Source organism: Paroedura picta, chromosome 9, assembly GCF_049243985.1.
Source record: "Paroedura picta isolate Pp20150507F chromosome 9, Ppicta_v3.0, whole genome shotgun sequence".
NCBI classification, from domain to species: domain Eukaryota; kingdom Metazoa; phylum Chordata; class Lepidosauria; order Squamata; family Gekkonidae; genus Paroedura; species Paroedura picta.
In genome coordinates this window covers 49,382,450-49,394,868 of record NC_135377.1, presented here as the reverse complement: position 1 = coordinate 49,394,868, position 12,419 = coordinate 49,382,450, and the positions used below count along the sequence as shown (strand labels likewise).

The window sequence follows — 12,419 nt, the reverse complement described above, 5'->3', positions numbered from 1 at the left end:
GGCCTGTGTGGTTAACAATGCAAGACAAGGAAGCTATAAAAAGTAAAGAGGTTTCAGTTTGATTTATGTTGAATGCACACCCCTAGTTCTTTCCCTACTGCAGATACCCTGGTTGATATTGCATGCTCGGATATATTTATTTACAGCAATAAAAATCCGAAAGAAACAGATAGCAGATATTATGATATCATGGAAGCAGTCTTATATCATAGAACCCTACTCTTCTCTACCAAAAAGGAGTCTCAAAGTGACTTACAATCTCCTCCCCTTCCTCTTCCCACAACAGGCACCTTGTGAAGTGAAGATGAGAAAGCTGTGAGAGAACTGTGACTGGGCAAGGTCATCCAGCAGGTTCCATGTGGATGAGTGGGGAATCAAACCTGGTTCTCCAGATTAGAGTCCAGCACTCTTAAATCACTATACCAGCATGGCTTCAAATGTCACCTCTTTGTTGCATAGATATTTAAACTAAAACACACTATGCTATTAGTCTGCTACTGTACAGATCTGTCATACCTTCGATAACACTCTTCTATTTCTGTCCTGGCAATGGTGTAGCCAAACCATTTCCCTAATGAAGCTGGATCAAAATCAAGAAATCAACAGTTTTTGAACCCCACCAACTCTACTGTAAAATGTTTTACTTTCTGTTTGTCATTGAGAATAGCAATCATCTTCTCCAACCTGAAGCAGTGTGACTCTCCCTCCTTCCCCTCTGTGGATCCATGCACATATGCTTTTATATTCTTCAAATGAAAGTATAAGCTAGTTTGTATCAAAATCAAATGTCATAATCTTAATAAAGCTGGACTATACCCAAAATATTAATGGATACATTGGAAAACAGACTCCCATATATTTTACTGGTATTTACCTAAGACCTGAATCTAGGTCAGGCTCCAAATAGGTAAAGCTCTCAATTCACTTGAGAGGAAAAGATAAGACATCAGCATTAACAAGCTTTTAAAAAGCACATTCAGTGAAAGTACTTGAGTGAATTAGAAAAACAAACACACAACTTCCCCCATCTTGCAGCTAAGAAAGAAAGAAAAAATCACATACACATTTCTGGTTCTTAAATTACTTATACTAAACAAAAAGCTCCCCTACCCCAATAATGGTTAGATGGTATATTGCTACAAAGATGCTCCGGTGTGATGAGCCTAGATCCTTCTAACTATCTAATAACTAGACTTTTCTTGACAAGAAATGTAATAGTTCACTTACAGCATTAGTGCAAATTATAATATACAAAACATTTTAAAATGCAGGATCTCTAAAATTGCTATAATTGTGTCTATGCTCAAAAGAAAGGCAACAGAACACAAAGATTCTTGTGAATAATCACATGCCTGCCTATACCTGCTTTTGATGCTGAAGCAATTCTGCAGTCTGTAGCTGTGGTCCACGGTCACTTGTTTCTCCAGTGGAATGTTGAGAGTAATCGGTCAGTGCAAACACTACATCTTCCTCGTCCTCCTCTTCTTCTTGTTCATCACCCTTATTTTCAGACTGAAAACTGAATTCTGCCATGGAATCAAGATGTTCCAGCTGAAAGGAAAAGTGAATAAAGATGTATTTCTATGTGAAAGCATTGACATAGCTGTATGGATAAGCATGTGGCACTGGGCAGTGTTTTCCCCATTTCACTCTGTAAAGGTGGGAAAGGTGAGAAGAAAAAGGGAAGGCTCTCTGCAAGAGACAAGGCTGTTTCCTCTTTTTCATTGCCAATTTGTTCATAAACTGCATGAAATCACTTAAATTTTTAAAAATACAATTTAAAAGATCTAGAAGACATTTTAATGTTAAGATGAAGAAGAAGAAAAGTTGGTTCTTATATGCTGCTTTTCTCTACCCGAAGGAGGCTCAAAATGGCTTACAGCCGCCTTCCTTTTCCTCTCCCCACAACAGACACTCTGTGAGGTGGGTGAGGCTGAGAGAGCCCTGATATCACTGCTCTTTCAGAACAGTTTTATCAGTGCCATGGTGAACCCAAGGTCATCCAGCTGGCTGCATGTGGGGGAGCGTGGAATCAAACCCGGCATGCCAGATTAGAAGTCCGCACTCCTAACCACTACACCAAGCTGGCTCTTGGCGAATGTTTGCACAGTAGCATCTACTGTTAATTATAATTCTTGCAATGCCCTCTATATGGAATTTCACTGAACATACAGAATAACAATCCACAAAAGAACATGCTCTCTTATTAATTACAAAAGATTACTGCTACTGCCTACTTTTAATAAAACAGACACCAATGAATAAATGTTAAATTACATCACAGATATGACAAATACATTAGCACTGCAGGAAAAACCCAGAATTATTTGGATTTGATGGACATATTTTCCTCCCGAGGTATTGTGGTTGAGTAGTCTATAGGCAGAATAATCTCTTCCCATTTATTATAATGGGAGCCTGCAGGAGTTGTGTGAAAATACATTTTACTAATGATAAGACAGATAGGGCATTACTTGTATTTCTCCAGTTTTTAAAAACTCTGCTGCTAATAATGCAAGAAAATGTGTTGTAAACAAATGTATTAAGCAAATGTGTTCTTAGTAGCCATCTTAAGGGGCCTTCACATTGTGGAAAATGCTAACACCACACCCAACTGATTTAAAATTGTTAATACACTGAAGCATTTAACCTCTTCTACCAATGTGGGCAGGGTGGGGAATTGTGTGGTATAGCTCAATCTTGTCAGATCTTAATCAGGATTAGTATTTGAATGGGGGGGGGCATCAAGGAAGACTGCAGAATTAGGCAATGGCAAACCACCTCTGCTTCTGACTTGCCTCAAAATCCCCTTGCTGGGGTTGCCATACATTGGTTGTGATTTAGGGTTGCCAGCCCCAGGTACAGAAAGATCTGGAGATTTGAGGGTGGCATCTTAGAGCATGGGGAGGGAATCCACCTTCCAAGACAGCCATTTTCTCAGAAGTGGAAACAATCCTGAAAATAAATCATAAATAAATGAGTCATGTATCCTGGAGATCAGCTGTAATTTCAGGGGTCTCCAGTCCCTACCTAGAGGATGGCAGCCCTACTTGTGCTTTAACAGCACACACTTATATCCAGAATGTAGGCACTTTCCCTGGAAGAGGGGTGGAAAGGTATTTATTTATTCCATGTATTTGTAGGAGACATATTGGTTTAGAAGTAACCCATAATTTCCAGCAGCTGATCAGAGATCTCTTCACTGAAAGCATCTTTTGAAAGAGCCAGTGGCTGGCAGCTTCAAAATCCTTTTCAGCATTTTCCCCATCTGACAATTAATGAAGCACTGCCAACAGCTCTGCAGTTATGGCTGCTTTGTCACCTGAATTGGAAAGCAAGTTTATTTCTAAAAATGTATTTTGTACATAATGGAATATGTACCCTCTTCTTTCTTGCAGTTTCACTCCATTAAATGACAAAGGAGACTTACCTCAAGTATGGACTCTCCTTGCTCCTCCACTTGCTTCCCTTGCCGCCACTGTTTTAGCAGCCATTTCAGCTTGACATACAAGAGAAAGGTGTTCTGTTTGAAATGCCTGAGTTCTTGATGCATCAGGTTTTTCTCCTGACTCCACGTCTTCTCTTCTAATTTGTTCTGCAAAGTCAAGCTTTGCACTTCCAAGTCTTTCCTCCGTAGGCTTTGCAGATGGTCCTCTTCCAGCTTTAAACAGAACAACCATGTACAACATCAATATGAAACTGCTCTCAAGGGTTTGTTCTGACATTTGTTTTTTTCCCCTAGCTGGGCAAGCTAAATCAAAATTGCTAATTCTAATTATCAGCAGCTAACTGAATTTGGCAAGGGAACTGACTTTTGAAAAACCTGAAGACCACAGTTTCTAGACCTAATTTAATTAACCGTATGTGAATAACCTGCTTAGGAAATTCATAGCTCATTTACTTTACAACCTAGATCAGACTTCTGCAGCATAAACATTTTGATTCCCTTTATATCTACTTTGTTCTTTCCATGATGTCCTTTTCATCCAAGTTCCCCAAATGACCTTAATTCTACTAATGCAGTATATGAATTCCATTGCTGACTGTATTTTCCATAATCCATAGAAGTCCATAGCCTTGGTAGTTCTAGTTTTTCCTCCTCCCTTTGGGTGGAAAAATTATCCTTTTTGCTTTCTCTGCTGACTGTCACTATTATTGATAAAATAAGGCCTAATCTTGGACTGATTAGTGGGCATCTCAGCATAAAAAACTATGCGCATGGAGACTATGAGACCTGCTGTAATCTCGCAATGTATTAAAATATTCAGGTTTCCATCATCATTTACTGAATGTTGTTTATGGAATTGGTTATATGGTAAGCTATCAACCAGCCACATAACAAAGAAGCTCACAGTCATTACTGCAGCTCTACAAGCACTCACATTCAATGCTATTTGTCAGTGAACTAACATACGTGAAAAACTGCCAAGAAATCACATCAATTATGTTCATATTTATTTATACTAAAACTTATTAGTGAATGAATGAAAAAAAGAGTATATAATTGACATTAATCTTGTATTTAGGCATTAATTGGCTAATAATTAATATATGAAACCTACAGGATGCAGTCATGTATTTTACACTAGGTCATGAAAAAATAGGCAGAACACTATCAAAAATGTTCTAACCCATAATGATCTACAGAAATGTGATAATCTTAAATAACTCTAGAGATGCTTTAGGATGCTTTGGGCTGATCCTGCGTTGAGCAGGGGGTTGGACTAGATGGCCTGTATGGCCCCTTCCAACTCTATGATTCTATGATTCTAGATGGTCTACAAATAGATTCTTAATGCAAAATGTTACTACTAAAATACTATTTATAGAGATGTCTTCTTTAATTCCCTTACAGTTATATTTGTGATTTATAACCCTAATTTTAAGAGCTGGAATTAAACTATATCTAAAAATCTGGAAAAAGAATCCCAAAGTCTTGAATCAGTGAGAAAAATACCAGTAACTTTGATGTTAGTACAATGCAAAAGTAAGACTTATCATTTCTGGTAGTAGCAATAAGATAATGAATTTACTCTTCATTTCAACAAGAGTCAGTATACCCAGACAATTCACAGTAAAATCATCTAGGAAATAACAATGATACTCAATTCAGAAAGCTTTAAAGTTCTTCATTCCAATATTGTGAGCCACTGACAGACAGTAGAGTAAAATATCTCTCTCAAGACAAAGGTCTTTTTCAGTGGCCAAGTTATGTATTTACCTGAATGATCCTCTCTGTAAGTTTTTCTTGTTCTTCTTGACGAAGTTTCACCTCCTGCTCAAGCTGAGCCTGAAGCTCTTGTATCGATACATTCTGTACAAGTAAAACATGGCAGTCCCTCAGCTCATCAGCAGGACAAATGGGTAAAAGTTTCTTACATGTTTGACAAAACTACAGGACAGACACCACTGAAACCCACAGCTACACAGATAAAAGAAACTGTGTTCACTATGTGGTGTTCATAATCAGTGAAATATACTTCCTAAGAAATGAGAAATCCATGGATATGGATTCCTTTCCTGGATCAGGAACTGCACACAAAAGCTGGATATGAATGATTGTCTTTATTAAGATATGGGTTAAATTGTGAGGCATTTGTCGAGAGGAACTGCATTACAGGCATGAGTGCATGTATCTTCATCCTCATTGTAATGCGGATAAGAACATGCACTCTCAAGCCTCATCTTGAACCAGGGCCTAGGTATGTATGTTGTGATCTTTTAAGACTGTGGCGCTAAGCCAATTATCAATATCTGTCTACAATGAATTTATTTATATTTGTTCTAATGTTATAAAAGTAGGATTATCTATATTTTCAGATTTTAATTTGCGTTAATTGGAATAGAGACACTGATGATCATGAGTTAGTCAGCTACAATAAAAGTATGGTTAACCCAGAATTTAATTAAATCTTTCAAAATTATGGCCATCTTGTTAGGGATCAACTACTAGCAGCCTATGACCACCATAACGGAAGGAGAGGTCTACAAGAAAGAAGGTAAGGCTAGGTAAGGAAGGATTTCTCTCTTTTATGTATCCCTTCCTTTTTCTTGCTGATTCACTCCTAAAAGTTCTCAAATGATGACGAAATCCTCTTCTGGAAATTATCAGGGAATGGCCACCATGCGGAGGCTGTTTCCAGTGTGCTTAAAGCAGAAGCCAAGGGTCGCTATTATATTTGCTATTTGCAATCTGATGAAAGAACAGTTTTGCTGGCGGATCTCTATGTCAGACATTGAGCACTCAAAAACTCCTGCAGACTTGCAAACAAAATGCAAACAAAAATAGTTTTTATAAAACAAGTAACCGTTTCAAAATAACCAAGGGAGTTAAAATGAGATTTTAATGGGTCTTCATCTGTAGACAGCTTCCTTTTAGGAGATGAGAAAGTGAATGCTTTTGGTAAGGTTCATGAACTAGAAATGAAATAGAATATAACCTTTTTACAAGACTGAAGCATTGCTTAATTTAAAAAAATATATTTATACTGCTTTTTATCAATTTTTCTATTTTAATTTGCCATATAAATATAAATATAAAGAACTGGTTGATTGCTAATGTGATACACAAGCTGCTGAAACCAGGATGAAGTTCCAAAAGGTTCAATATCTTTTAATTAGTCTATTCTTGCCAATTTCTGAAGAAAACCCTTAGCTTTAGTTATGAGAAATTGGGAAAACTGTGCTTCTGAAGGCATTGTAGTCATACAATATACAAGCAGGGGATCCTCAAAGATTTGGGGAACATGTCCTTTGCTCCACTATTTCCTCTGAAAGCCCTTCTAGCCTCTCCCTCTTTCCTGCTTCCTTCTGTCCTTCCCACCGACCAACCAAACTACCTCTATCTGCTCTAGATCATTATTTATTTCATTTATACCCCTTCTGTGTCCACAATCTGTCTTGTCTATTCATGGCTTCAGTCTCCAGATTTAAATATCCACAAATGTGGTCATGTTGGGAAGCAGATATATTGATGATATCAAGTGATTGTTACAGAAGCCAAAACACTGTTCTCCCTGTTCTTTCTCTTTTGGTTACCTAATTAAATACTGCTGCAGATGAGGCAACACATACTGACGTAGGTTATGCAATTTTTCTTCCCTCCCCCCCCCCCCCGACCTAACTGGGAAAGATTGATGAATGTCAGAATTAAAACATACAGGATTAAAATACATGCAATGTAAAAGAGTCTAATATAGTCTATCATAGCACATAGTGAACACAGCACCAACACTGTACACCATGCTACACAGATGTTCTAGTCCAACAACAGTTCTATTAGCATTACTGGAGTCATTGCAAGCATTTCTACATAGAACAGATGAAGGCTTATTACGGCACCAGTATATCACTGGAGAGTAAGTAGAGAAAAAGGGAATCTTCAGAGCCTAGCCAAACTGTACATTATGCTTAATACCACATGAACATTGGGAGAGATTTCCCCTCATTCTGCAACATACATTCAGCTGCACTTGCATTTATCTGGATTGGATACGCACACTCTGACAACTTGAGTTGTTCAGTAAATGCAGTATGCACTGATGTTCTTGTTATACTGGACATAATTTCAAGGATTATGGATTTAATGTTCTAAGAGCTGTGCTCTATTAATGGAACAGAACTTTCCTTCCTTCTTCTCTATGGCACTATCTGAGAATTGCTGAAAATACTGCCACAGAGAAATTTCTAGACCCCATGGCAGCTTGGCACCTGTTATTTGTTGAGCCCTGGTTATACTTGATATTTTGGCTAAAAATACTGGCAAGTATTATACACCTTTTCCTGAATAAATTTAGTATTAATAATTATAATAATGAATAAGTATTTAGTTTGGTATTATTACTTTACAATATATGCTCCAGGAGAAATGCAAGATAAGCTCTATGTACCATCTGACATTAATCCAACACATACATAATGTACTTTATAATAACTAAAACCAAATTTAGAGTGATAGGTTTCAAGTTCAGCCCAGTGTGTGATGAGATTATATATGAGACTCCTTATAGATACAAAATAAAAGTTAGAAGACACAGTTAAAACAGATGCTAAGAGCCATTTTAATTTCTATAAAGAATCAATAATGTCACATTTCAAATGAACATATTAGATACCAAAGCGACATATTAAACCACAAAGCGACATATTAAACCATTCTTATTAGCTGCTTTTACTATTTATTATTCAGTTGAAGCATTCTCATGCTTCTTTTGCATTAAAGCTTACATTAATGTACCAAAGAACCAGACCCTTACAAATTCCCTAGCATGATACCCAATTCAGTTCTACAGGTGTTGCTGAGAAAGGAAAATGGAGAGTTACTTCTCATTGCATTGACTCTTTCTCAGACTGAATCAACAATATGTAATAGGTCATTCAACTGAATTTAATACATGATAGGGTTATGGTCATACTTCTGTATTTGAAATGTGACTTGTGTTTCATTGTATTAGGCTAGTTCTCTGGGAATATAGCTGGTTTCACATTAAAAGGAAGAAACTCATATTTTTTTATAGAAGGTTTTTTTTTAGAATTTCTTGCACCCAGCAGATGTTAACGTTGATATCAATCTATCTTCATCATCAACTGCTTGATAGTCTTACAGGCTAGGAGCCACCCTAGTACAGAAACTTTCTCTGGGCATCATTTAAAATTCAATATTTCTATTATAGCCTGATTCCATGAACTGAAAAAATTATCTTGTTTCACATAATATAACAGGCTACTATCCCCTGAGAACATTGTTTTATGTTTCCGATTTTAATGCAATTATCTGAGCCCTAGATTCAGCAGAATGCTGGACAAATTCCAGTCTAAGGAATCTCATAGGTTTGATACAAAAATTCCAAAAGCCAGTTTGGTGTAGTGGTTAGGAATGCGGACTTCTAATCTGGCATGCCGGGTTCGATTCTGCATTCCCCCACATGCAGCCAGCTGGGTGACCTTGGGCTCGCCACAGCACTGATAAAGCTGTTCTGACTGAGCAGTGATATCAGGGCTCTCTCAGCCTCATCCATCTCACAGGGTATCTGTTGTGGGGAGAGGAAAGGGAAGGCGAGTGTAAGTCACTTTGAGCCTCCTTTGGGTAGAGAAAAGCGGCATATAATAACCAACTCTTCTTCTTCTTCTTCATGCATGTTGAAAACTACCCCATAGACCTAACATGCTCTACTACTCTCTAAAATACATTGTTTTACTTTACAGAGTTTAGCATCAAACCTTGTTCCTAGCAATAGTTAGAAAAGGACTGTATTATCCTTCACAGCCTGAAGAGAGATTGTGATAGTAAAGCTGCAGCATCAGCGTGTAGTAATATGCATATTTCTAGGGCTCTAAGTTTTGGCAAATGTGCTTATTTAAGAGCAAGTGCTAAATCATTTAAAAACAGATTAAAAGTAATGGAGCCCTCAGACACCGCTGCTTAACTCTGAACTCACATTTTAATATCTTCATATGCCCTCTGGCCCAGCTGTTCTTGAGTTTTGGGCTGGGTTGTCATCAGTATACAGATGACAACCCAGCTCTATTTCCTCATAGATAGCCGCCTGGATTCCCCTGGATACATCTGCCAGTTGTTTGGAAGCCATAGGTGGATGGTTAGAGCAGAGTTGACTGAAACTCAACCCCTCTAAGATAGAGGTCCTGTGGCTGGGAAGGAAGGGGGCAGATCAGGAAGTGCATTTACCTAACCTGGCTTGGGTGCAACTTAACATCGCACCCTGTGCTAGGAATCTGAGCGTGATCTTGGACACCATGGAAGTGCAGATCATGAGAGAAGCACACCTGGCATTTTCCCATCTTTGCCAGGTGAGGCTACTAGTGCCCTACCTGTCCCCAGAACATCTGGCCACAGTGATCCATGAGATGGTCACCTCCAGGATTGACTTCTGTAACGTGCTCTACACATTTATCTTTTTGTTTTAAAAAATCATAGAGGTAATGAACTACATGAAAAATTCTTGCAAATAATGTAGAAGTTTCTTCTTCTGTCTAATTATAGGGAGGAAGGTGGCCCAGAATCATCCACATGTTCCCCACTTGTTAACTAGACTACCTAGGTTTGTCTGCCAAGTTTTTAAAATTGCTGTAACTCCATTTTGTCCTTTGGCCTAAAGCCTCCCCACTCTGCTCTTTCTCATGGGTTCTTCAGAATCACACATTGCCAGTGATTCTCCCATTAGTTTCAACAGACGTTTGCCATGTTGTGTTTGGGGTCTGCATGCTCAATAAATGGCATACAGAGCTGGGCATGAACTTTTTCAGGTCCAGATAACAGTAACACTAGACAAAAGATTAAATGCCGTTCCAAAAACATAAAGATGGTTCCTGCTTATAGGCTTATAATCAAATAGCCATGAATCAATAAGGAGAAACAAACAAAAAAGATACAATATGTTACAGTTTAGATCAGGGGTAGTCAAACTGCGGCCCTCCAGATGTCCATGAACTACAATTCCCAGAAGCCCCTGCCAGCATTGTAGTCCATGGACATCTGGAGGGCCGCAGTTTGACTACCCCTGGTTTAGATCTATCACAGACTCAGCTGCAATAGTCAAAAGTTACTCCTGTGCCAGTATGGTGTAATGATTAAGAGCAGCAGCCTTTAATCTGGAGTATCAGGTTTGACTCCATTCCTCCACATATAGCCAGCTGGATGACCTTGGACCACTTACAGTTTTCAAAGCTTTTTAGCCCCACCTACCACACAGGGTATCTGTCATGGGGAGAGGAAGGGAAGGTGATTGCAAGCCACTTTGAGACTCCTTTGGGTAGATAAAAGCAGGGTATAAAAGCCAATTCCTTTTCTTAATTTCTGGTTTCTGAAAATAATTAGGCAGCATTGTGTGGAGAAAATGTTGAATACCTGACACTGCTCAGTTCAGAGTTAATATTGGATTGACAAACAAAATTTACAGGTGAGGTTGAGAGAGCTCTGACAGAACTGCTATGAGAACAGCTCTAACAGGACTGTGAGTAGCCTAAGGTAACCCAGCTGCCTGCATGTGGAAGAGTGGGGAATCAAACCAGACTCTCCAGATTAGAAGCCACCACTCTTAACCACTAGACCAAGCTGGCTCCTCAAGACCTGAATCCCCACTGAGTCAAGAAATTCAGTGGGTAGCCTGACCCAACCATCTCTCAGTTCTACAAGTACATTTATTCAATCAAATGTACATTCATTACCCATTTTCCAAAAAGAGTCTGTTTTTAAAATATTGACAGAACACCAAGGGAGAGAGGGGAGGAAGGTCAGTGGCAACATTGGTATCCAGTCCTCATTGATGGATAGAAGACTTAAATACAGTATGGTAAGAGTTCTTCCTACAGTCAGCTCACCATTTAAAATATGTACCACTGAACAAAGAGTAAAAACATTCTAAGCTATTCACAACTGGTGATCTTACAGATATTCATAGACATGTTTTTTCTGGTTCTGATAGTTTGCAATACAGTATATATTGAAACGAACATTCCCTAATTCCCCATCCCCTACCTGAGTATATCCTGGGCAGAATATAACTGCTGAAATTTTAAAATGGGCAATGGGCTGTGCAAGACCTTGTAAGGCCTTGCAAGGCTCCAGACGGCTGCTGAGCAGGGCTTCCTGTCTTAATCAGCATCTGCTCACACATAGAGCTTAGAGAAAACCCTAGTTGCAACACACCATCACACTTTGCAGGCCTGTTCAAAAACATCAAAAAAGGGTGGTGTGATGGGACTATGAAGTTCTTTAATGCAGGTGATGGTGGAAGGAAGGCAATAGGAGCTACTCTTCATTTCCTTTCTTAATATGTGTTTCCTCCTCTTGACCTTCCATAGCAAGGGCAGGAAAGATCCTTGACATTAATTGTCTACATCCCCCCCCATCCCGAATATCACAATGCCAAATATTGCTATTGTGACATGGTCTCATTCACAACGTGTTTGTTGACTTGCTTGAAATCACACTGTGAGTAAGAAGCAGCCCTTCTCCTAAGTGGCCTTAATGTAGCTGTCCAAGGAGTCGCAAACAGCAGGAACAGAAAAAGATGAAATAGATGTATATGATAAGGAGTTGTGCTTCTGATTAGGAAAAAAACAAAACAAAAGGGAAGCTTTTCAATTTGTTAAATTTTGGATCATTTTCATAAAGTGACGATTTAAGCATTTGTGTTAAGCATAAAAGAGCTGAAAACCTGCGTGTTATACTCTGAGGAACTATAAGGGACGTAACCACATCATAACATTGCAAATGACAGAGCCTTGTGATTCAGAATTCACCTTTCAAGAAACTTCCCGGGTATAAAGGTGAAATGAGATCTTGTACCACATTTCACACAAGAAGTTATAACCATCTGTTACTTTCCAGATAAATTATATATATATATATATACCATATTTGCCGGCGTATAAGACGACTGGGCGTATAAGAAGACCCC

The 12,419-nt window shown here is 38.6% G+C and overlaps 2 protein-coding genes across 2 annotated transcripts in view; one reads left to right on the top strand and one right to left on the bottom strand.

Moving 5' to 3' along the window:
• Window positions 1–1,367, top strand: part of LOC143844925 (uncharacterized) — a 112,043-nt gene extending 110,676 nt beyond the window's left edge. The window contains exon 4 of the transcript XR_013234195.1: window positions 287–1,367. The gene's annotated coding sequence lies outside the window, so the exon portion shown is untranslated. The remainder of the gene's footprint in view (window positions 1–286) is intronic.
• Window positions 1–12,419, bottom strand: part of MTCL1 (microtubule crosslinking factor 1) — a 95,335-nt gene that overhangs the window by 24,672 nt on the left and 58,244 nt on the right. The window contains 3 exon segments of the mRNA XM_077352750.1: window positions 1,363–1,551; window positions 3,431–3,661; window positions 5,222–5,314. Coding sequence (XP_077208865.1) covers window positions 1,363–1,551; window positions 3,431–3,661; window positions 5,222–5,314 — 513 coding nt within the window.